Source organism: Cylas formicarius, unplaced genomic scaffold (assembly GCF_029955315.1).
Source record: "Cylas formicarius isolate icCylForm1 unplaced genomic scaffold, icCylForm1.1 PGA_scaffold_7__23_contigs__length_41026272, whole genome shotgun sequence".
NCBI classification, from domain to species: Eukaryota; Metazoa; Arthropoda; class Insecta; order Coleoptera; family Brentidae; genus Cylas; species Cylas formicarius.
The window spans coordinates 5,433,420-5,460,095 of record NW_026844352.1 but is presented as its reverse complement, the minus strand read 5'-3'; the positions used below and the strand labels follow the sequence as shown (position 1 = coordinate 5,460,095).

The 26,676-nt window shown below is 35.4% G+C and overlaps 1 protein-coding gene across 2 annotated transcripts; it reads right to left on the bottom strand.

Annotated features, from left to right (window-relative positions):
• Nucleotides 1-71: 71 nt before the first annotated feature.
• Nucleotides 72-26,606, bottom strand: LOC132704762 (heat shock 70 kDa protein 4). 2 transcript variants are annotated; one of them, XM_060674990.1, is made up of 10 exons: nt 26,305-26,606; nt 25,936-26,134; nt 25,266-25,449; nt 22,948-23,239; nt 20,710-20,912; nt 17,493-17,701; nt 14,708-14,888; nt 11,532-11,857; nt 7,043-7,503; nt 72-2,730 (listed from the first exon to the last, which is right to left on the bottom strand). In XM_060674990.1, the coding sequence occupies exons 1-10, from the start codon at nt 26,418-26,420 to the stop codon at nt 2,403-2,405; spliced, it is 2,499 nt and encodes an 832-aa protein (XP_060530973.1). In that variant the 5' UTR covers nt 26,421-26,606; the 3' UTR covers nt 72-2,402. The 2 variants fall into 2 exon arrangements, with proteins under 2 accessions (XP_060530973.1, XP_060530974.1); XM_060674991.1 differs by having other exon boundaries at nt 11,583-11,857; nt 26,305-26,605.
• Nucleotides 26,607-26,676: the final 70 nt, after the last annotated feature.

Sequence of the window (26,676 nt, the reverse complement as noted above, 5' to 3'; positions counted from 1 at the left end):
ATTTGTTTTGACCTCTTTCCATTAATAAGGGCTCAAATTTTGTCATGCCAAAAAAAAACAACAAATGATCATCGGTTTTTTATTAAACTGAATCAAAAAGAAACGTACCAAAAACTAAGATTAATACGTCAATGTGGCGGGGCTAAGTAAAAAAAAAATATTGTGTTGTGTTTAAATGCACGTGTGACTAAGGCGGAACAAATTTCAATAAAACACGTTGACTAATAAGCCCGTTTCTCACTTTCGCAATTTTTTTTAAGAATTGCCGCAACTTTAATTTGGGGGCATGCGCACAGACAGATGATCCAATTTTTGAAAACTAACCAAAACTAATGTCAAGGTTTGGAGCTCGATTCTCCTAAAATACTTGATGGTATCTGTTTCCGTTCCAGAGTCAAAAGGTTTTGAAAAATAAGCAATTTAAAAAGAAAACAACGTTTTGCGCGACATTTAATGCTTTCAATACGATATTTTTAAAACTACTAATTTTATTGATTATCAACGGATTTTGTATATGGGACATCGGAATTGGGCCACGCCCACCTAATTGTCATCTGTAATATGGTCGCACTGTCCAACTTCTATCAGAACGTGAATGATTTAGGTTTAAGAATGTTATATTGAAACTAATAAATTGCGTTGGAAACACAAAACTTAGTTACAGTGATTTTATTAAAAACGCGAATTTTCAAAAAACACTCTGGGGAACGCAAACAGATATCCATGTGCGGTTTTTACAATTCAGTTTTTGTTTAACAAGGAGGTTTCCCTTTAAAAGGTTTTTTGGCCACCATGTAAGTGCAAAAATTAATGAAATTTTCTTATGCTATAGAACTTCGTCCGATTTATATTAAGTCGCTAATTACTATATTTAATTTATTTTTAGAAAGTAACATTTAAAAAAATATTTAAAAGTGGAAATGGAAAACTAACATTTTTGGACGTTTTTTTTTTGACGTTTTTTTTTTCTTCAAAGCTAAAGCCAAGCAAGAGTTACATAAAACCATCTGTAATTTATTTATTTTTACTTATTACGCAGATTTTTCTCTCAGGTGAAACGTCTTTTTATAGCATGCCTAAATGTTATATTACCTTCGAATAAATGGATTGAGAACCAAACTCCGCTTAACAAGTTTAATTATAAATATATCTCGGGAACATTTTTGGCAAGTACGAGTTGATTAAGCAGAGGAAAGAGAAATGAGTGAAGACGAAACTGAGCATTGCTGTTCCTTTGCAAAAACCTTACTGTGAGTAACAGAAATCAAAATTAAAAAGGTTGTTATTATATAAAGCACAAGGTCGAGGTCGAGGTAGAGGTCAGTCAGAAAATTTGGAAACCCGGAAAACCTGTTGAGGTAGTTTGTTTTCTATAATTTAACCAATGGATCAAGGGATAATTACCAATGTTAAAGCAAACTACCTCGCTTGTCCTTCCAAACAACTTGCTAAATTAGCTGGAATGGAGAGACCATCCTTCAATTGGTTAATTTTGAAAAAAAAAACACATAAATGCCGTAGAAAACGTAAAAGCAGCTTGGGATGAAACCTCAGAAAACTCTACGATGGGTGCCTGGAAAAATGTTGGAAGAAAAACAATAATTTATAACTCTTTTTTTTTGCCGAGAACTAATAAACAGAAACAGAAACCATTAAATCCATTAGACAGTTTCCCTTCAAAAGGGCGAAAAATCACTCTGGCCTCATTTAATGAAATTTTTATATGTTACAGTACTAATTATTCCTTTAAAAACCTCAGATTTATGACCAGTTTCCGACATTTATTAAAATGTGTTTATTTTTAGAAAAAGGCAATAAAAAGTGTGCTTTTATAATTTCGGTAATTTCGATTATTAACCGAGTTTTTCTCTCACGTAAAACGAGCTTCAACGATCAACAGAGGCCAATTTTAAAGGAAACAACTTGCTGGGTTAGCAGGAATGGAAAGACCAAGGACCCCCAATTTTGGAAAAATATAAATTAAAAGTGTGCATTTTGGGACGCATTTAATAAAGTTTTCCGATTTTCTGACAATTGCCAAATTTTCATTAGGAAAAGCCAATAAAAAATGTTGTTCTGTTTTTACGATTCCGCGCATGCCCGCCACAAAGACGGCGGCCATTTTGAGGGCGAGAAACGGGCTCGACCAAGATTAAGAGGGTCGTCGCGCCTCCCACTCGCCGCCACTGCGAAATATTATTTATTATATTATTTTTTTTCTATTAAGGGACGACGACGACCAAAGCCATATAATTAATAATTAACACGTTAACCTAAGCAAAAGGCTCGACATTTCGCGATGCAAAGATTCGCTTTCGATCGGACTACTCCGACAATACTGGACGTCGCAAATCTTTGCACATCGACCATTACCACCCTATATATGTATACAACGGGACGCGTTAAGTGGACGACCACTCCATGTTGTCCTGCTGCTGCTGGTTGCTCAGCTTGTCGCCCGACTGTTCCGCGTTCTGCTGTTGTTCTTGGGTTTCTTTCGGGGGAGAGGGCGCCTTGGGCGCGGGCTTGTTCAAGATTGCGTTCACCGTCGATTCGAAACTCCCCTTCTCCTGTCGTATTTGGGCGATCGTGATTGGTGGCGGCAGATGTTTGGGCGCGCTTTGCAGCTTGCCCCTGCTGTCCTCCAGCCACTGGTAATATCGGTTGAAAGCTTGCTCCACGCTGTTGACTTCGTCGCCGGTCAAGTGCCCATATTTGGGATCTTTTTTCCTGCAAAATTAAAAAGAAAAACATTCAGGTTAAGCAATCACGAGAAAAACCCCCAGTGGGGCATTGTTAACAGCCCTTTGCTTTCCAACATGTTGTAAGATCGCCTGAGGAGATAGAAACTGTACATACGTGATGTGTTCAAACAGTAAGGAGACTTTTGTAATTGCCTACGTAGCAACGTCAGACGTGTTTTGTGTGCTTGGCGATTTTTTGCTGTAACAAAAAATTTGCACAAAATTTTGTCTAAAAAATGGAATACAATGGTACAAAACACTTGAAATGTTGACCACGGCATATGGTGAGTCTATTTTGAGGGAAAAAAATGTGTAAAATCTATTCCAAAATGGCTGAGAAGACGCCGGTAACGAACCTCGCACTGGACGCCCCAGCACAACTGATGAAAGTGTTGAAGAAATGAAACAAATGGTGTTGAAAAATCGTCGAATCACTATTAGGGAAGTGGCTGAACATGCCACGCAATTTCTTCCGAAATTTTGGGCATGAAACATATAGCAAAATTTCTTCCAAGCTGCTAAATTTTGAACAAAAGGATAGCCGTTAAAAAACGTAAATGATATTATATATATATATATATATATATATATATATATATATATATATATATATATATATATATATATATATATATATATATATATATATATCATATGAGGCAATACGACGAAAACGTCCGGAATTGTGCACCTGCTCACGCATCATTGCTTGAGTCTAACTGTTTCGCCAAAACAAAACCAGATATGGCCCCCTGCGCCATTTTTCTGCTCCCAAAACTCAAATCCAAGAAAGCAAGGAGGTATGGTACAATTGAGGAGAAAATGAAAAATAACTGGAAGAATCCAAGGCTATACCAGACACTGCAACATTAAATTTGATGAAGAAATAAATACTTTTTGATAAATCTTAAGTCACCTCACTTTTTGAATACATCTCGTATAACCCAATTTAATAGGGTGGAATGTCTAAAAATTTTTTGAAATTTGTATTTATAATCAAATCTATCAGCAACTGAAAAGCAAATAAAGGAAATGCTACGGTAGTCATGGACACAAATGAATATCAGGAAAAGATTCAAGATATTCTTACAGACTGATCATATCGTCAACTTGAAAAAAGATCCTACGTCATCTATGGATCGCAACCTTAAATCTGTTATTAAGGCTTCTTCTCTATCAGACTCTGTGAGTGAAAAAATCTGTTACCCCTCACGACTCTAAAATTCCTCGTCTCTACGGATTCCCAAAGATTCACAAACCAGGATTACCCCTTCGATCTATTGTCAGCGCTATCTAACATATTCTCTAGCAAAATATCTAGCTTTCTTATTAAAACCCCTTACAGGAAAAAATTCCTATTCCTGAAACTCTCGACATCATTTCAGATATATTAAAATCCGAAAATCTGGAACCAAACCTTCTCACCTTAATTGAAAAATGCTTATCGGGAACATATTTTTCTTGTAACGGTCAAATTTTTGAACAAACATCGGGAACAGCTATGGGTTCTCCACTATCACCAGTCATCGCGAATATATTTATGGAAGCATATGAAAAGAAAGCTCTTGACAACTTTCATCTAAAACCAAAATTATGGAAACGCTACGTCGATGATACTTTTGTTATTTGGCCTCATGGTGAAGAAACCGTAGTAGATTTTCATAGACATTTAAACTCTATATACCCTAACATAGGTTTTACCATTGAGTTGGAAACTAATAATAACCTTCCATTCTTAGATATTCTTATCAATAGAAAATCGGACCTAACAATGGGTCATTGTGTTTACAGAAAACCTACGCACACACACATACTTCCAATAGCAATGAGGCCGAAAGCATCCTACACTTGCCACTGTGGTCCTTCCTTACATTCAAAACATCACTGACCACAGATCAAAAGTTCTAAAGAAGTATAACGTCAAAACCAGATTTACCACTTGTCCAAAAATTTCTCAACATCTTCGGTCCATCAAATACAAAATTCTATTTGAGATGCCAGGAGTTTACAGCATTCCATGCATATGCGGCAAAGAATACATTGGAGAGACCGTACGAAAAATATCCACTAGGCTCAAAGAACATGAAAGAGCTTTACGACAAAGGCAAATAAATTCATCAGCTGTTGCCGAACACACTCATGAAACTGGACATACAATTTTATTTGATAAAACTAAAATTCTTGCACGTAATCAGTTCTTCTACCAACGAAGAATCCGAAAGTCTATTATAGAAATCTATAAACAACCTGAAAATCTTAACCGCGACTCAAGTCTCTACCTGTCACCAATTTGGGAATCAGTCATCCGAGTCATCAGTCAAGCTCTGAAGAAGCCAACAGGATGATTGGCGAAACTTCAGCAAGTTCGACTCAGCAAAAACCGACGCAGGAGGAATCCTGAAGTTTTGTAAAAAGATGAGAGTGTTATTAGCGTTATTCGAAGATGAACTGACACACATATACGTCATTATATTTTCTGGAAGATCTTACAAAAACCTACAACTTTATTAGGTACGTCATTTACCTATTTCCCTTCGTTCTATCCAAGACTATTCCTATAATACTGATTGAACATGACAAAACTATTAGCCCTTTTAATGTTAAAAAATGAACAGGTGAAATAATATTGTTGTAGGCGTTGGATAAAGCGAGGGCCAGTTGGTGAAAAGAATCGCCTAATTTTTAAATTCAACAATTAACAAATTAACTTATGTTATTTTTACTTATTATTATGGCTTCATCTTGCTGAAACCACATTTTTTGGATCTCAATGTTATCAACTTCTTGACTGTTTTACTCCACCGCACACATCAAGTTACCAATCAAAATTATGGAAACGCTACGTCGATGATTCCTTTGTTATTTGACCTCCTGGTCAAGGGACCCCTTCGAGATTTTCTTAGCCATTTAAACTCTATACACCCTAACATACGTTTTACCATTGAATTAGAAACTAATAACAACCTCCCATTCTTAGACACTCTTATCAATAGACAATCAGACCTAACAATGTTTACAGAAAACCTACGCGCACCTTATTGCACTCTCAATGTAATAATTTCTACATTAGAGGGTACTAAACTTCGCACATAGACCGGACGAAAAATATCAATTAGGCTCAAAGAACATGAAAAAGCCTTAAGATTACGATAACCGAAGACTAAGACACGAATCATAAAATAAAAATTTCTGCGACTTTTTCCTACTCCCGTGTGTAAAATGCCTAATTACTCATCGATCTAGTGTGCGGGAAGCGATACTTTACCACATCAGTTTCGTTTCCCACGGATCGGAGCCACTTCGGACATTTCCGGGATTTTACCGCACGGGTTTGGGAGCAATCGGATGTTTCGGAGATATTTCCCACGATTTGAATTATGACGTTTGTCAATTCTGACGGTCATATCAGTGAATGTATTCGTGTTGTTTTGCGAAAATGTACCGAAAAACGAACGGTCGTAGAAAAAGTATAGAATGCAACACTCGCTTCGCTCGTGTCAAATACCGTTTACCGCACTTGCTGCATAATACTAATTTTCTACTCCCGTGTGTAAAATGCCTAATTACACACCGATCTAGCCTGCGGGAAGCATCATTTTACCACGTCAGTTTCATTTCTCACGGATCCGAGCCACTTCGGACATTTCTGCGATTTACCGCACGGGTTTGGGAGCAATCGGATGTTTTCGGAGATTTTACAGCACGCCTTGAGTTTTGACGTTTATCAATTCTGACATTCATGTCAGTGAATGTATTCGTGTGTTGCGAAAATGTAAACAAAAACTAACGGCCGTGGAAAAATTATGGTATGCAACGCGTTCGGTAAACTTTTTAATCCACTCGTTTATTAAACACTAGCTCCGCTCGTATCAAATAAACTCGCGAGTCAAATAGTTTACAGCACTTGTTGCATAATATACTATAAGTCACTCGTTTATTAAACACGTGAGTCAAATGCCGTTTACCGCACTCGGTGCATAATATACTATTACCAACGAAAAACCCGAGAATCTATAGAAATCTACAAGCAACTCAAACAATCTTAACTGCGATTTTCATGCCTCCCCTTTAGTTCCACCCCCCTCAGACCATATATAAGCATCGACAGCTGAGGTGCAATCCAGAAAATTCGTAAATAGTATTTCGGTAGACTGGGGAAGTTTTTTTGAAAAATTAAAAACCAAGATAATGGACTTCGCCCCTAACTTATAATATTCTGTAACGTTTTGTATGTGTTAACAAATAAAAATCACTTATTTTATGAGTGACCTATCGCCACGTGCGAAAATATAGCTCACCTGATAAGCTCCAATGCTTTCATGCAAAGCTGCAGCGACTTGGCGAAATCCTCGACTATGGCGGGTCGCAGTTCGTGCTCGAGCCTGCGCTGCTGAACTGGTTCCCCCATAACCTTCAGGTTGGCCAATTTATCGATGTACACCTGCTTGTTGCAGTCCTCGCCCTCCTCGTAGAGCCAGTTTTCCATGTCGTCGAGCCGCCTCACCAACTCATCCCGATCGGATTCCAAAATGAACTGGCCGAGCTCGTCGTTCGACGAAACCTTGTTGCGCAGCTCGTAGACGTACTCCTCGAGGGCGTTCCGTGCGTCCGCCCTCTCCTTCTCCTGCTTGTCGGACGCGATCATCTGGTACTCCTGCTCGGTAAACTTGTTTATCTCGACGTTCGAAAAGCCGAAAGTTAGCGCTTCGATCGGCAACTCCACCGACTTGGCCAGTTTTTTCTTGTTGTCCCCGCCGTCCTGGAAACAAGATTATCGATACCGTTTTTCGACAATCCGAACCGTCAACTTAACAAGTTGCATCGAGATGAGAGCTTTGGATGAAGGTCAAAAATGCCGCAGCAGAAAATTATACAAGGTTTTTTCTCATCGAATGTCAATAATTACGGGGGAGATTTTTGGGGTCCGTTTTCAAAAGAAAACTTTATAAGAACATACGCCCCAAACGCATTAACTTTTAAGACACTGGGTGGTAAAGTTTTCAAAATTAAAATTATCTGTAATACCACTTTAGATATTTTAATGAAATTTGGCACACATGAACTATGAAGGCATTATTTAACAAAATAAATAAGAACTAAAATTTCAGATTTTCACGAAATTATATACATTCACATAACAATTGTTTCGACAACACCGTGTCTTTATCAAATGTAATATTTACAAACTACCTGCAACTATATATTTTGATCTGATTATAGGAAGTCCACTTAGTCCTTTGTTAGCCGAGATTTTTATGCATAATTTGGAAAATATCATACAAGAACATCCTTTAAGTAAAAGTTTTCTATGGTGGTATAGATACGTGGATATCTTTGCTTGATTTGTTTGGAATGGACAGACGATTGAGTTCATCATTACATAATCATATAAAATTCACTACCGAGATTGAACAAGATAATTCTATTAATTTTTTAAACTTAACTATTACGAAAACGCAAAACAAATTAGATTTTTCCATTTACCATAAATCTTCACACACGGACACAGTCATATATAACAGCTCAAATCACCCACACAAAATGGCTGCATTTCACTCTTTTATATACAGACTTCTTAATAGGCCACTCCCAACAGAAATTACAACAAAGAACTTAATATCATTAAACAAATTGCACTGAACAACGGCTACAATCCGTCCATTATAGATAAAATTACAAATAAAAAACAAATCCAGACCACAGTAAACTCTATTTATCTGAAACCTAATACAGAACACAAATAATTTAAAATTAGTGAAAAAATTTGAAAACATTTGTCAAAATGTGGTTTAAAAATAGCTTTCAGAACTAACACACAATAAGAACATTTTTAAAAAACAATAAAACGAAATGTCCAAAATCTCAAAAATCGTGTGTCTACAGGTTGAAATGCGGATATTGTCCTAAAATTTATATTGGACAAACAGGTAGATCCTTCAAGAAACGCATTAACGAATATAAAAGAGCGTTTGAAAACAATAGTCCAGATTCTAATTATGTTACACACTTAAACACAGAAAAACACATTTTTGACGACAATTTTGATATTTTACATACAGCCACAAAAAGTAGAAAATTAAATTAAGCAATACATTTGAATGTCTCACATGTATTGCTTAATGATCAATTAGATTTAAATACCTCGCCATTTTTAAACTTAAATTCTCATAACAACATTAATTAAGATTGTATTGTCATTTTTCGGTATATATGGTGGCAGGTAGTTTGCAAATATTACATTTGATAAAAACACGGTGTTCTCCAAACAATTGTCATGTGAAAATATATAATTTCGTGAAAATCTGAACTTTTAGTTCTTATTTATTTTGTGGATGGATGGATTTTCATCAAGTAAAAGCCCCCTCAATTCAAGGCATTATTTACCACATTTTTTTAAAAGTACACCAGTGGCGGGCGCACAGTATTAATAATAATAATATTTATTTAAATCATTAAAATATATGTACAATTTAATGACTTATTGCAATGTAAACATTAAATAAATATTAAATTATATTCAAAGTACTAAGTTAAAAACTTGACAACCATCCTTGAACATAACGCAGATTAATTTAACTATGTTTCCCATTTATTATATATTATGAAAAATAAACGAATCGATTTTATATAGTTGCAATATATTAATGAATCTGTGAATTTGACTTAATAGCCACTTAGAAACTTAATTATAATTTAGCATCAATAACCCCTTTCATTAATTTTCTTATAAATGATTTTATGATTATTTTATTTTTCAGTTCTAGTGGTAGTGCGTTGTAAATTTTTTGACCAGTATAAAAGTAATTATTTTGTCCAACAGATAAGTTAAATTTTCTCCAAGTTTAAAGCGTGTGAGTTTTTGAATTAACCAGTAAGTTATTTATTTAGTAAGAACAAAAGGTATGATTAATAATATAAATTATTTGTGTGAAGTAATTGAAATTGAGATTCTTTTTTGTATTACGTAACGGGGCTGAAGAGTTGCGTGATAGGCAACACCTCAATCAATTATTCAATAAGATATAAGTGATTGTACCAGTGAAAAATAAGTAGAAAGAAGAAGTTGCTTATGAGATATTTTAGTAAGTTGTCGGAATAAATACATTAAGGATCGTAACTTGTTCGCTAACTGTTCGATATAGAAGTTGCCATTTAGATCTGAGTATGAGTATGAATTACTAGGTACATAACATGACCAGCAACTGTTTCTAAACTATAGTTTTATGGTAAGTTTATTGTCCGTAGATCATTATAATTTGAAAAATTTTTTTTTATTACACTCCGGTCCATCGGCTGTAATAAATACACTTGTTTTGGCTGGAAGAAATGCCGTAGATTTGGAATATGAGGATGTGCAGGGCAGTTATCTAAGAGAAGTAATATTTTCCCCCCCATCCGTGCAGACTTGTTTGCCTTGTAAGTGACCGGCAAATTCTTGATGTGCTTACAACATCGTGGGTTAGTTGCTTTTCCAATCACAACTAGCTTCCTTTTTTCTCTCCCACTCATATTGGCAGCTACTAACACTGTTATACGTTCTTTAGAAAGTTTTCTACTCATACACTTTTCCCTTCGAAATATAAGAGTTTTATCTGGCGTCATTTTGTAAAAATTACCAGTTTCATCAGCATTAAAAATGTAGTCAGCAGGGTACTTTTCTGCTAGTTTTGGTCACGTCTTCTCCAGCCAATCGTTAGTGACGTTTCTGTCGACATCACGGGCTTCGCCATAATTTATAGCATGTCTCTGAACTTCCCCAACCATCCTTCCAATGCCTTGAAATCGATAATGCCAAGCTGTTCAGCAAACTTTTCTGCTTTTAGTTTTACGATAGGTCCAGAGAATGGTACATTTTAAAGAGGTTGCTGTTGGAACCACTGCAACATTGCCCCATCCAAATCTTTAAATTTTGTATTTCTTAGTTTTTAACTAGAACTGCCGACCGTTTCGGACTGAATAATTTTTTCTTTGCACCTCCAAATCGTGAATACAGTCGACGGTGTTAGTCCGTATTGACGTCCCACATCACTTTTCTTTTCTCCCCGTTTTATCTCCCGAATTAAAGCAACTTTATCATCTAGAGATAAAATTTTTCGCTTACTCGCCATGCTCGCCGCATTCATTAAGTCAAATTAGAACTGATTGAAATAATGGTGTGCTATTAACATACTACTTTTAAATGTAGATTCGTCAAGCTCCTCAAAACAATGATTTACAGCTTTGATTACTTCTTCGTTGCTCTTAAATCTTTTACCGCCAAGCCCGTTTTTGAGGTTGGGCAACAGGTAATAGTCGCTGGGGCTAAGTCTGGAGTACAGGGAGGCTGCGGCATCAATTCAAACGTCAATTCGTGCATTTTGGACATAGCAACATTAGACGCATGCGCACAAAATGTTGGGTACATTGGGTACTGTACATACAAGCTTGGTAGGAATGGTACTGTAGATCTAGTAGCGTCACCCCACCCTCATATATTGTAATGTATAAATAAGTAAAAAATTATGAATGTCAATTATCTGTAGTTTCTTTTTGAAGATCCACATTGCGATCGAAACGTTAATTTTTTTTTCTCAAAATTTTGCTATTACTAAACAACTTCAACCCAAGGACAACTCCGGTATTATCCTATTTAGAAGCGTTCGTGTAAATATAAAAATTCGTGCTAGGGCCCTTATTAAAAGCGACAAACGACACGGAGAAGGCAAAAACGAAAAAGAAAAAAAAACGAAACAGGTGGAACGAACAAAAATAAAAACCGGGCCGGGCCAGCGTTGTATAAATGCGTACCCCGCTGAACCAGGCTGATATTTTCTTCGTCCAGCTGCTGCCGGAGCCTACCTCTGGTGCCGCCGCCGCCGCCCCGTTGGCGGTTTCGTCCGCCATCGGCGCGTCTACGTTCTGTTGTTCCGCGCCGCCATTTTCTTTCAGGTCCGCCTCCCCGTCTTGCTGCTGCTGCTTCGAGTCCGGAGATTCCGGCTCGGGAGATTCTTTCGCTTCGTAGAGCGACGCGCTCGAGACCGTCATTATACCGTGGAGGTTGATTCGCACCTTCACCTTCACCTTTTGAGATTTACCGTCGCGACTCGGCCTGATGTCCTTCACCACCCACGTGCCTACAGAACGAACGTTAGAGATATCAATGTAAACAAAAAACAAAATGTCGGGTTAGTAGCCAAGTTTTTTTCCCAGTGACGTATAAAACACTATCAATTTTTTGGCATATAAGCCTACATCATATTTTTTCAAATGGAACACCATGTATATTATATATGTTTAATAGAATATCTTATTCCAATTACAATAATGTAACACACTTTATATTTTACTGACAAATCGACAAAGAAAGAACATGGACATTTCTGAGCCGCTCTGGTCGTGAGTCCAGAAGCCAGGTCCACGACGCTGCAGATTTAAAGTATTTTTGTATCACCAAGAAATGTCCCACCTTAATTATAAAGTCGGCTAGGGGTACGGGCCCAGAAATGTATGTGACCCCAAGGCACACTCGCAACTGCCTAGGGCAAATTGCACAGTGAATTCAGTCAGCTTATAATCAGTTTTATTCCCATCATCAGGTGTAAACCCTACCTATTTTGCTAAAAAATGAATTTTCTTTTGGACATTGACATTCATAAATTTGATTTGAAAGACGTCAACTTTTACTTTAACCGTGGCTGTTATAAATGACAACAAAATATTCAAAAGATACTCGAGGGTAAATAAAAAATATTTTTTTTAATGCGGGTTGCAGCACCCTTCGATAAAATTAGCCAATATTTTTTTGGAAATAATAATCGATCGTATGCATAGGAATTCGTGTCCTTGTATCGACTGTCAAATTACAAAATATATCATTTGACCGTTTGTTACATCGAGATCCCTTGCCAGACGAGATTTTCCGAAACGGGACCGAGCGCCATTCGGGATTTTCGGCCATTTGAACATTCGACCATTTGTGGTGTTCCCCATCCCCGATACCGGTTACAAAAATATTGTATCATTAAACCGGTTAAAACCGGTCACCGAAATTATTTATTTCGTTTTGAATCATGAACGAAAAATAAAAATCTCGTTTTCGTTTCCGTTCTTTTAAATTATACATTTAATTTCGTTCTCTCGTTGTCGTTATCGTTCCGTTCTTAGTCTCTGCTTAGGAGTACCGAAATTATAAAATTTCCATTTGTAGTGATAGTTACTACATTAATTATCCGAACTCTCTAATTTAGAGTGATAATAACTTAAAAGTAAAGGTAATAATTACGTATCAAGTAATTTTTTAAAATACCTATCAAGGGCAAGAAGAAATTATGATGCACATATGCGAGCGTTTTGCTAAAAATCCAATACGTGATTTTTAGATGAAACCAAATTATCTCCCGCCCGTTCATAGATATAAAAAAGTGACAACTGATACGAATTAAAGAAAGACCCGGGCAAGTTGTAAGAATGAAATATGGCCGAACAGGATTTGTTAGGAAAGATACTAAACAATATTTATTTATTTATGTATGTATTTATGTTTAAATCTAAAATAAAATTACAAATTATTTTTATTACCTGTTCTAATTATTATTTGTTTCATATTATTTGCAATATGGATATACGATTGTTCTGCTTTTTCTATATGTTTAACAGAATTTGCCCCACTTTGTGGAGGGATGTTAAAAACTTCGGTTTCTATAAGTTTGAGGACATTGGAGTTAACACGGGGAAAAACATTGTTACGACGAATGGCAGATTTCAGTTGGTGCCAAACATGTTCAACGGGATTAAATATACAGTGGTAGGTTCAAGCTTTGTAGCACCTCAATTAATTGCTTATCTTCGTGAAAATAAATGTCGTTATTATACATGTAGTTTTGGATTGTTGCTTTTGTGTCACATGAGGAAGGGGTTTTAGTCAACTGTCTACTGTGATAACTTGCATTGTCCATTACAATGACGCTGTTAGGAGGAATGTTTGGAACTAGTTTGTTTTTAAATCAACTTCCAAATCAATCAGCGGTGGTGTCTTCATGGCAATCCAGAGAAGAATTTTTAATATTTTTCGCAGACAGAGAGAGTCCATTTGGAATCCAACAATCTTTAGAGCCAGCATGCAAAATAGTTATTCTTTTACCTCTTTTTCATGGCGCGTTTGTTTTACACTTATCAGTTGAGTCAACACAACCCTTTTCCAGGTTTCATCCAAGTAAATAATTGGCCTTTGTTGTTCTCCGTAAATCCTAATTTTTTCCAAATATTCCAGTCGCCATTTCCGAATTCTAAAAGATTCCATTAAAACTTGTCTTTTGCCATTTTTTTTTAAATCTAAAACCCATTTGTGTTGAATACACTTCCATAAGATAGTTCTGCCACATTTAATACCGGTTTAATCTTTTTCAAGCCTGCTAATTAAGATATCTAATGTAGGCACGCTTTGTTCCTGGTAAAGCTGGTAAATTTTATGCCGTATTATATCTTGATCACTTTCATCTACATTCGAGAAAATTCACACAATTTTCCATACATTTGGTGTTGGAATTTTCGTCAATGTGGCCGTTCTTCTAAAGATGCTTGCTTGTTGGTACCACGTTCAATGAGAGTCAAATAAACATTGTTTATAACTTCGTTAGTCTTTTCGTTAGTGTTTTCTACATTTGGGCGGGAGCATCTCCTGAGATACACTAGACTCGCACATATTTTGCATAATTCGCACACGATTCAACACACGCTGTATTACACACGAAATAAGAATGATTACTAATAAACTTAAACTAACTAGTATACCAAACCAAAGAATATTAAACACAGGTAGGTTTAAAATTATTTTCTATTACAGACCACAATTTTACCTGAATTTAAATTCCGAAACTTTATTTAAAAATCTTGTTGCATTGTATATTAATGACCACCCTTGGATAATTAATCCCATTGAAAAGCAATTGGTCACTTTCTTATATCTATGAACAGACCATACCTACCTATGTTCTTGTCGGGATACGGAATGTCCCCGCCGTAGAAGGCCTTCACTGAAAACGCTTCGGTTCTATAAAACGTCAGCAGCTTGGAGAACGGTACGGCGTGGTTCGCCGGGAATACTTCCATCTCGCCAGCGGATTCCCCGCTAGGGCTCGAGTCCCACGAAAGATGAATCGGGTAATTCTAAAAAGTAATAAAACGTTTTGCGGAAAAAGCATTTTTTTCCGTTTTTTAGGACTGTAATATGGTTCCTATATAGTGTAACTCAACTACCCTTGTATTCCCCGTTTAGTTAATCAATATTTTGCTTTACCTTACTGAATGCATATTTTTTTTAATTCCAAATCAGCAGGTGACCTACAGAGACATACAGGAACACACACACACACAGCCCTTGTTTAGTAAAAATCATCGTTACATAATAAAAGTTTCTCAAAAACCTATCACTACAGGGCACTTTACCTAGATTTTTTTTAATTTCCTTGCATTTTATTTATTTAGACTGATATTGCAAAACAGAGCAGATTGCCTTAAGCAGAATCACAAATCCTCGAAAATTGTTACTCTTGTTCTAAGTCGATAAGTCGAAATTTTAGACGGGTACCCTAGAAACTTTTTTTTTTTCACGAATTGTTCGTGATCTTGACCATGCAGTAGTCAATAATTGAAAACACTGTCCAAAACTTGTCCTAACGGAAGAATTAGAAAAATTAGAGATGCCTAACGAGATCTACCGGATATTAGTAAGGACATTCAAATTTTCTACTGTTCCCTTATGATGGACCACTATTCTGAAAGTGACATCATCGAAGTTTCTTATTGTAATTAGTAATAAATTCTATTTACTTGCACTACTTGTTGATTTTATATTGAATTTAACTAATAATGTTAAGAAAAAATAGAATACGATATTATCTAAAACATTTAAATTGGCCATAAATTTTAAACTAATAAATTAATTAATGAAATGATACAGAATTAAATCTCAAACCCAATAAAAGTGCTTGATAACCTGTAAAATATATTTTCGCCATAGATAAGTCAAAAAGGATTAAATATTAACCACTTCTAGGGATCTATAATAAAAATTCCCGATTTTAGCTTTCAACTATAAAAAACATTTTTCCAAAGATTCGTTTTTCCACAAAAAAATGTGGAAACGTTCATAATTGAATATAGGGCTTGTTGAATGGTTGGTGGTGGTCCCAGATCAACTTCTTCATCTTCTTCCTCTTGGTGCTCTTCCTCACCTTTTCTTGCTTGTTGTAATGTGGCTTCCTCTGTCAAGTCTGCTGTTGTAGGCAAATCCTGATCTATCACCCTGAAATCTTGCCACTCCTGACTTGTAAACGTAATTCCAATTCCAAAATTCCAAGCTTTATGAATAATGTTGACTGCATCTATCACATTAATGGAACATTTGTCATCGGACTCGATCATTTCCCTTAAAATGTCTTTCCTGTATCGACTCTTAACACTTTTTATTACTGTCTGGTCCATCAGCTGTAATACACTTGTTGTTTTGGCTGGAAGAAATGCCATTTCAATATTCCGTAGATTTGGAATATGGGGATGTGCAGGGCAGTTATCTAAGAGAAGTAATATTTTCCTCCCCTTTAATTCTGCATCCCATTTCCGTATCTCCTCTACAAAAATTTGCGATGTCATCCATGCAAACTTGTTTGATTGTAAGTGACCGGCAAATACTTGATGTTCTTAAAACATCGTGGGTTAGTTGATTTTCCAATCACGACTAGCTTTCTTTTTCCTCTTCCACTCATATTGGCAGCTACTAACACTGTTATACGTTCTTTAGAAAGTTTCCACCCACACTTTTCGAAATTTAAGAGTTTTATCTGGTGTCATTTTGTAAAAAATACCACTATCGTCAGCATTAAAAATATCGTCAGCAGGGTACTTTTCTGCTAGTTTTGGCCATATCTTCTCCAGCCAATCGTTAGTGACGTTTCTGTCGACATCACGGGCTTCGCCACTTATCTGTCCATAATTTATACCATGTCTCTGTCCAATCATTCTTTTTGAAATTGATAATGTCAAGCTATTCAGTTAATTTTTCTGCTTTTAGTTGTACGATAGGTCCAGAGAGACGTTGCTGTTGGAACCACTGCAACATTGCCCGATCCAAATCTTCAAATTTTAGATTTCTTAGTTTTTTACTAGAACTGTCTGGCGCTTCAGCCTGAATGATTTTTTCTTTGCACTTCCAAATCGTGTAAGTCCTGTTCGATGTCCCACATCACTTTTCTTTTCTCCCCGTTCTATCTCCCGAATTAAAGCTACTTTTATCATCTAGAGATAAAGTTTTTCGCTTCGATAAAGGCATTAACAACATAATCGCTTATTACGAGAAAACACTTAGGATGACCAGGTTCTCAGTAATTAGATTATTAGGGTAAGGAATTCTGAGAAGGTAAGAGACTCTATTAATTACAAGTCGGCCTACATTCCTTACTTGGTTACCTGATGTGCCCTTTTTTCTTTCGTTATAGAGAGTGAAAAATTCATTATACAGAGTGGATTAATAGATAGCTTTGTATGGAGGCCTAATAGTACAACAAAGTTTGTTCATAATACAGAGTTTCCATATAGGGAGTTTTTACTGTATATAGTTGGGGTCAAAAACTTTTTGTATTTAACTTTATCTCCACGGTGTCATAGAGATAATACACGTTAAATGGACTACCCTCTAACCGTTTAAAAGTGTTTATTATCAATATGAAAAAATGGCAACCGACCCATGAACCATTAAAATACGTATCTCTTTACCTGAACGTCGGTTACGTTAAAGTCGCGGACACGAACCGCCGGCGATAGCATTGCGCATTGCAATGCGCAGCCGCGACTCACGGCCTCGTCTTGGTTCAAGGTGGTGCTCGCGTGTTTATTGAACACCTTCTCTATGAGCGCCTTGATCGCCGGGATCCTAGTCGAACCGCCTACTATTTCCACGGCGTATATATTGTCGAGGGATAAACCTGCAAATAAAATTCGAAATGTCACATTTTGTATTTTCACTTTGTATTTTTAAGCTCCAGATACCAATGCGACTTTAGAAAACGAAGTTCTCCCTCATTTTGAAATTATTTATTCAGGTGGGTCCTTATTGTGTCTTATTTAGCGTGTTTTCGTCCGTATCTGTCACGTTGGATGGTAGATTATTACCATTCCCGGAATTTGCAGTATGTTGTTCGAGAAAAGACAGCACTGGCCAAAAAATCAGAAAATAAACAACATATTGGTAGAGTTAGTCTGACGTGGGCCCATGAGTAGTATCTTGTTTTAAAATTTACCCTACACAATTAAAATATTAATATAAAATTTTTTTTGCATAAATTAGTTAAAATAAGCATCAATAATTATTTGCAAAAAAAGGTTTTTTTGTACCTAAATTGATTAAAAAAATCTGCATTAAGGGTCTAAGATCGGTGCATATGCTTTTTTCGAGAGGCATCAAAACCAATCATGAACATAAAGTTAAAGTTCGAACCAGTCATATCGCAACACACGGAACATCCCCTTACAAAGTACAGGTATGAAAAAAATTTGAAACTTTCCCTTTTGCCACTGCTTTTCTTTGTGCGTAAATTCGAAAATCTATATAACTTTTTTGTGGTTTTTGGATCGAAAAAATTCATACCCTTTATTAATTATATTTCCTCCCTCATACGTGAACATGTCGCAGTAGATTCGCTACGCAAAAATTTAAACCAAATCGATGGTGCTCATATTTCACAAGGTTGAAATTTTGTTGAAGAAAATGTAGTATTTTAAACCGGAAATATCTTTTGGAAAATTCTAATTTTGAAAGTGACCTAAGTCCACTTTTATTGACGATGTCAAAAAGTGCGGCCCAAAATGTTGAAAGCAGGGATGAAGGTAATTTAAATTACGTTTTGATATTAAAATGAAATTTAAAAAATAATATTTAATCAATATTCAACAGAGGAAGAGGAAGTAATTAAGAATGAGAATTTACAAAACAGCACCTTCAAAGAAGGATTCAGAGAACACGGAAATGGTACTTATATTTAGAAAATTCGTAAAATTCAGGAATTCAGGGAAAACATACGATACACAATCGAAAAAAAATTATTCCTGCCAAAGTTTTTCACAATGAAGATTGCTAATGTTGCAGACTGCTTGAAAAATTTAAATGAAACACAAAGGAAACGTATTTTCGAAATATTTTGGAACTTAGGAGAATTTAATAAGCAAAATATAATGCTATACGAAGCGACCGGACGCAGTGTTTTAAAAAGAAGATGTCAGAAACGAAAAAGGTGCATGTAGAAATAAAGGTTTTACGTATTGATTAAATTCTAAAACAAGCAAAGTTGCTGTTTGACCAAAAATCCTTTTAGATACTTTTCAAATAAGCGAAGGACTATTGAAACCTGTATTAAAATCTAAAAACGTCGGTAACGATTTACGTTGGCGTTTGCCTGGATCGTCGAGAAAAATATGTGATGAAGCAAATATGATTGTTTAAAACCATATTAACAGTTTTCCGAAATTTGAATCCCATTAAACTAGGGACCATAATCCCGACTGAAAATATCTTCATCCTGAACTGACTATAAAAAAAAGTTTAATATTTTTATGGACTTCTAGACAAATATTCAAAAAGGATTTTAATCTACATTTCCACCAACCACGCAAAGACACATGTCAAGGATGTGATCTGATAAACATTAAAGTCAAAGCATCAGAAAACCATGAACAGAAAAAAATTATGGAAGAACATGATATTCATTTGAAGCTAGCAGAATCGGCTAGAAATGCATTAAAACATGATCAAGAGCGAGTATCAAATAGACCACCTCATTATTTTGGTTTTTCATTTGATTTGCAGAAAGCGTTACCATTCCCACAGTTAACTACTTCAGTGGCCTATTAGAAATGTAACACGTATATTTTAAATTTAGGCATACACAATTTCCACAACGATAATGTATACATGTACGTTTGGGATGAAACAAAAGCTTTTAGAGGTTCATGGCTCTTGAGACACCTAAAAACCTTGAAAGGTGAAAAACACATCATTGCATATAGTGGTATGTGTGGACGACAAAACAGAAACATCAAAATATCTTTAATGTGGTTAAAAATTCTCTCGATAGGAAATGATGTTGAAATCATAGACCCCACAAATGTTTAATATCATTTAATATCAGGGCATTCATTTTTACCTAATGACAGAAATTTTGGCGTTATAGAAATGTCGTTAAAAAGAAATCAGTTATTGTATGTGGCACAAGATTATTATAATATAATTAAAAAATGTAGAAAAGGTAATACTTTCATACTAAATGAAATGAAATAAGAGGATTTTATATCAACAGGACTCTTGAAAGAAGCAGTTTACAAAAGATAGAAAAATACCAACGGAGAAAAAAAAACTTATAAAATTTTATACAAAACAACCATGGATGAGAACGCAGAATTTAAAATTCTTGATTTATTGCCACCTCCAAATAACTTGTTACTAAATTTATTTCTATTATCTAAAAATATAATTTAAATATTTTTTTTCTATTTTTTAAGCTATATGTAATGGACTTAAGCTCTTTCACTTTTTGTAACAAAACAAATTTTTATTTTGAAAATGGCTTAAGTCCTTTTAAGGTAAGCAAGGTCATATTATACACTTAATAATAGCGACTTCTTAATAGGATGTATAAAATATAAAAAATGCGATTTAACATAGCAAGTCAACCATATATCTTACGTATATGTATTTCTAATTCTGTAAAAACGCAAAACCTTAGGTATTTCAAATTAAAGATAAATGGACTTAAGTCACTTTCGAAATGAACGGCTCAAATAATAAAAATGAAATAATTTACGAGATCGAAGCAGAACGAGAAAACGTCCGAACAGAAATTCCAATAATTAAAGTTTATCTGCACTGGCAAAATTTTTTATAAATGTGAGAATAAAATAGAAGATAACATTCGTTAGCATATTAAAAAATTTCGCTTACCGGACGCTTGCAAACACTGTCTCATTGTACTCTCCACTCGCTGAAACAACCCAGCGCAGATCGCCTCCATATCCGCCCTCTTCATTTCACTCTTGACGTCTTTGTCGTTCATGAAGCATTCGATGGCGAGAGGCAACGTAGTCGAGTTGGCAGACATTTGCTTTTTTAATTTCTCAACCTCGGTTAACAGCCTCAGGTACGCCCTATAAACGGAATTTAAATTAAAATTATGTTAAATTTTGCTAAAATTCTACTTATTTAAAGATCCCCAAGGTTAAGGTATCATAAATGTTAGCAAGTTCGACTCAGCAAAAACCAACGCAGGAGGAATACAGAAGTTTTGTAAAAAGTAGCTTGTATAGCAAATTTAAAAATTAAATTAAATTGAACATAAATTTTGCTAAAATTCAAATTATTTAAAAATCCTTAAGGTTTAGGTATCATAAATGTTACTGAATAATACACTTATTTTGATCCTGGAATCCAAATATTCTTAATATACAGGATATTTCGTTTGAAAAATACAACTTTATTATTTTTAACGATTTTTGGGACCACTTGTATAGTACAAAAGCACTTTTAACATTTTATGATTGAGAAATAAATTATTCTTATGTATTTGAGAAATTAAAATTAGGTTAAATTTTGCTAAAATCAAATTATTTAAAAATCCTTAAGGTTTAGGTATCATAAATGTTACTGAAACTTACACTTATTTTCATCTTAGAATAGAATAATTCTTAATTTTTTTTCCGTTTAAAAAATACAACTTTGTTATTTTTAACGATTTTTTGGGCAACTTGTTCACTAGGAAAGCAATTTTAAAAAGTTCCGATAATGAGAAATTACACATCGCAATTGTTTTTCTTTTAAACTGCAATAAAAATTAATTTTATTAATTTAATTACAATCATTATAATACCAAGTTGGATATAGGGGAAAAAACATTTTTTTTTTGCAATATTTCAACACTCTAAATTTTATAAAACTTCTGGATTCTTACTGAGACGGTTTTTGTTGACTCGAACTTGCTAACTTTTTGCCAATCATCCTGTTGGCTTCTTCAGAGCTTGACCGCATTTTGATCTGTACCTGCTTTTATACTGTTTGAGGGGGGCGGAGGACAGGTAAAGCAGGGTTACCGCTTGTCCAAAAATGTCTCAACATCTTCGATCCGTCAAAGACAAAACTCCATTTGAGATGCTAGGAGTTTACAGCATTCCATGCACATGCGGCAAAGAATACATTGGCGAGACCGGACGAAAACTATCAACTAAGACTAAGACAAATAAACTCATCAGCAGTTGCCGAACACAATCGCGCAAGATTTTATTCGATAATACTAAAATTCTTGCACATAATCAATTCTTCTACCAACGAAAAATCCGAGAGTCTATAGAAATCTATAAGCAACCTAACAATCTTAACCGCGACTTTGAAATTTAAAATTTTCAAATTTATTTCGTGATATTTACAATAAAAGATCTGTTTTCACACGTCAACTATAAAGTATAAGATATCAAAAGATATCGCAGTCTATGCATCACATATTATAATACTAATAAATAAGCAAATACAACTAATCAAAAGTATAAAACACAAGAATGTACGAAACAAACTAATAAAAACGAAGTTTACAAAATTTAAAATAACAATATGAAAATCCCAGCCACAAACACTACCTTATCTACCCAAAATTCATATTTTCAGAATCAAGCGCGATATATTCTTGTATATTGTAGAAAGCCCTTTCAAGTAGAATTTTTTTTAAGTTCGCTATAAACGACTCAGGTCTCTACATGTCACCAATATGGGAATCAGTCATCCGAGACGGTGTTTATGCCCCTAATTTAGCTCCGCCCTCCTCAACCAATATAAAAGCAGGTACAGAGTAAAATGCGAGCCAGGTGCAGTCAAGCTTGGAAAAAGCCAACAGGATGATTGACGAAACGTCAGCAAATTCGACTCAACAAAAACCGACGCAGGAGGAATCCAGAACTTTTATAAAAAAATATTACAGTAGTTTCTTTGAAAAATTATTTCAACACTCTGTATATCTGGAATGAAACATTTTAGTGTCAAGTTACTTAAGTTTTTTACTTATTCTTCCCAGCTGAATACGCCGTCAGGCTATCTCTGTTATAATTCGGACCACTCTGAATATAAGCACTTTATTTTCCTTCAGTCGGGTAAGGGTTCACAATAATAAGTAATAAAATAAACCTCTACGCTTCGTACCTCGGGCTGGATTTAGCGTCGACGTGGTATTTTTGTTGGAAATCTTTGGAGAAATGGTCCGCCAACAATCGGTCTATGTCTCTGCCGCCGAGGTTCGGGTCCGAGGATGACGTCAGCATCTTCAACTTGCCCTTGTTGAATGCGCAGGCAAACACCTGCAGCGAGGCGTAACCGCAATCGACGAAGACCACATTGCGAGGCGGCTCCTCCGTGCCTGGCAAGTCCTGCTTGTAAATACCGTACGATAAAGCTGTCGCGGTCGTCTCGTTGAAAAGCCGCAGCACATTCAACCCTAAGAAAAGTGAACGGAATGTTAGCTTCTGGTAAACGGCAGGGATATTTTTTAAACACCAAGAGTGATGTAGACCGAAACTCGTACGCATATACTGCGTGAATAGTAATTTAAATAATTCCAAAACTTAAGGACCTGAATATCTAGGAAACAAAACCTAGAACACCTGAATTATTGACAAAATAAACAAGTTTTTTGCTATCGTCAGCTCGACATTCTTCGTTGAATAAACAGTTATTGAAATACAGTGGAAACTCTATATAGTGAAATTGAAGGGGCTGCTTTTTTTTTTCGTTACAAATTCTGCATGACGATAAGAGTGTTGAATTGTTTCTGCTGTCATCTCTTTCCAAGCTTTACTAATAAAGTTGACTGCATCTAGCATATTAATGGAAAATTTGTCTTCGGACTCGATCATTTCCATTAAAATGTTTTTCCTGTATCGACTCTTAAGACTTTATTGCGCTCTGGTCCATCAGCTGTAATACACTTGTTGTTTTGACTGGAAGAAATGCCAACTCAATATTTCGTAGATTTGGAATATGGGGATGTTCAGGGCAATTATCTAAGAGAAGTAACAATTTCTTCCATCCATGCAGACTTGTTTGCCTTGTAAGTGACCTCCAAATGCTTGATGTTCTCAAAACATCGTGGGTTAGTTGATTTTCCAATCACGAATAGTTTTCTTTTTTCTCTCCAACTCATATTGGCAGATACTAACACCGTTATACGTTCTTTAGAAAGTTTTCCGCCCACACACTTTAAGCTTCAAAATTTAAGAGGTTTATCTGGCGTCATTTTGTAAAAAATAGCAGTTTCGTCAGCTTTAAAAATGTCGTCAGCAGGGTACTTATCTGCTAGTTTTGGCCACGTCTACTTCAGCCAATCGTTAGTGATGTTTCTATCGACGTCACGGGCTTCGCCACTTATCTGTCCATAATTTATACCACATCTCTGAACTTCCCCAACCATCCTTCCAAAGCCTTAAAATCGATAAGGCCAAGCTATTCAGCAAACTTTTCTGCTTTTAGTTTTACGATAGGTCCAGAGAATGGTACATTTATAAGAGGTTGCTGTTGGAACCACTGCAACATTGCCCCATCCAAATCTTTAAATTTTGGATTTCGTAGTTTTGAATGATTTTTTCTTTGCACTTCCAAATCGTGGATGCAGTCGACGGTGTAAGCCCGTCTCGACGTGCCGCATCACTTTTCTTTTCTCCCCGTTCTATCTCCCGAATTAAACGAACTTTATCATCTAGAGATAAAATTTTTCACTTACTCGCTTCTTGCCTTCCAGCTTTTCCGTGGTCTGCCTCTTTTCGACTTCACTCGACTCACATGTCCAAACCACATTAGTTAGTTGTTTTTCTCCAATAGTATCTAATAGTCTCTTTATTTGATTGTGAATTTTCAAGCCGTATTAGTTTTTTATGAAACTAGCCCTACTTTTACAATAACATTAGCTTTCGTACTGACGTTCATAAGCTGAACTTGACATTTTGTGGCTACATATCGCCTCCGCCACATCAATTAACCTCCTTTCGAAGATCTTTCTCTAATAACATCTATAAGTTGTACAATGGAGTTCCGGAACAATTAAAATACTTAAGCCTAAACTTATTTAAACGTCCCCATAGAGAGTACTCCAGAATGATTGTGTCTAGTCAACGAAAGAGAATCAGTTTTTTCCTCATAGACTATTTTTATTTCCAACTGTAGAAAACTTGATGAATTGTTTGAGAAATAAATATTATTACTATTTATTTAATATAAACAAATCCATTAATTATATGCTACCTGTGAATCTGCAGTAATTCACAATCCAAAATTTTAATCCTTCAAGTTTGGTTCATAAATTTTAAAGTTTTAGTGATATATTAGCTAAATGATCAAGAATCAAGAATTGAGTCACAGTATAGAATGCCTTCTGCAAATTCAAAAAAATGCCGAGTTTGTGCTTAAATTTTTAAAAATATCAGTGTGTTACACAACAGATTGTCCGAAAAAGTCATCAAATGACTTACCAGAAATTGCTGCAGAATCCAGCAGGGCTTTCCTCTCATTGTTCGTAAAATAAGATGGTACCGATATGACGCAATCGTTAACGGGCGTCTGAAGGGCGGTAGTAGCAGTGTCTTTCAGTTTTGTCAGTAACATCGCTAGGCATTGTTCGGGAGAGAAGGTGTGTTCTTCATTTAAGTAGTGGACCTAAAATTTAGGTTGTTACAAGAATTGCTAAGTATAATATAACAATATACTAACTAACCACAACCACACTTCCAAAAAACAAACCAAATAAAAATGAGAACAAAAATGAAAATTCAAAAAGAACTAAGTAATAATTATAAAATATATATCTCTATGTTTACAGAGTTGCTGGAGACAGTATTCAAGAACTACACCTTTGTATACTTTAGCTTGTAGGAAATGTACATCAAAAAATGTGTACCTTACTGTTTCTATATTATGAATATGTATGTTATAAGGCAACCAAACCCAAAATCTATACTCAAGATGACAGCGAATAAGTGCTCAGTAAAGAAGTTTAATAGATGAAAGAATATAAAACTATCAACAGGACATTTTCTATTTTGTTGGTGGAAAGCTCTCAGAAGCCAGATTCTGTATGGTTAATGACCCAATTGGTGACTCGACTCAACCCACAAAACATGAATATAAATTTTAAGTGCGAACCTTTATACCAATGCTGCCATTTTTATCTTCCAAAACGTTATAAGGTAGCATTTGAATTTCCCTTTGAACGTGAGGGTCTCTAAATTTTCTTCCTATAAGTCTCTTTAGGCCATAAACTGTATTTTTCATATTTGTAACTTGTTGATTCTTGGCAGCGACCCCGAGAATCCGATTCTTTCCGGAAAACGCAATGTACGATCTACAAGGAAAAATGAATATTTGTAATACGCATGGTTCTCCAATTACTCCAAACTAATGTAGATGAATGAAAAAATCCAAATAAGGTATACCAAGGTAAATGAACTAAAAGGTGAGGTATATGGAATGATACTTTACCTGCACTAGATGATCACATTCAGAAATACTTACGGAGTGGACCTTAAGCTATAATCGTTAGCTATTGTTTCTATGCCACCTGCTTTTGCAACGGCAATATAACAGGATTCATTTCCTAGATCAATTCCAATAACCGACATTGCAGCCATGACTTAATATTTAACAAGCTATTCCGCGTTTTTAATTTTCAAACCGTAAGAACACAAACCCACTAACTTTTTACTTCTTTCTAAACGTTTGGAAACGCACCGGGCGGCCACACTTTTCTGCCGAAAATTAACTGACGACAAATGATATTAAAATGACAGTGCCGATTTTATCTTTCGAACAGAGAACAGTGGCGACGTATCCGGAACGTTCTGGAAAGGTGTGCTCTCATTGCAAAACTTAGTGAGTTAGAAAGAG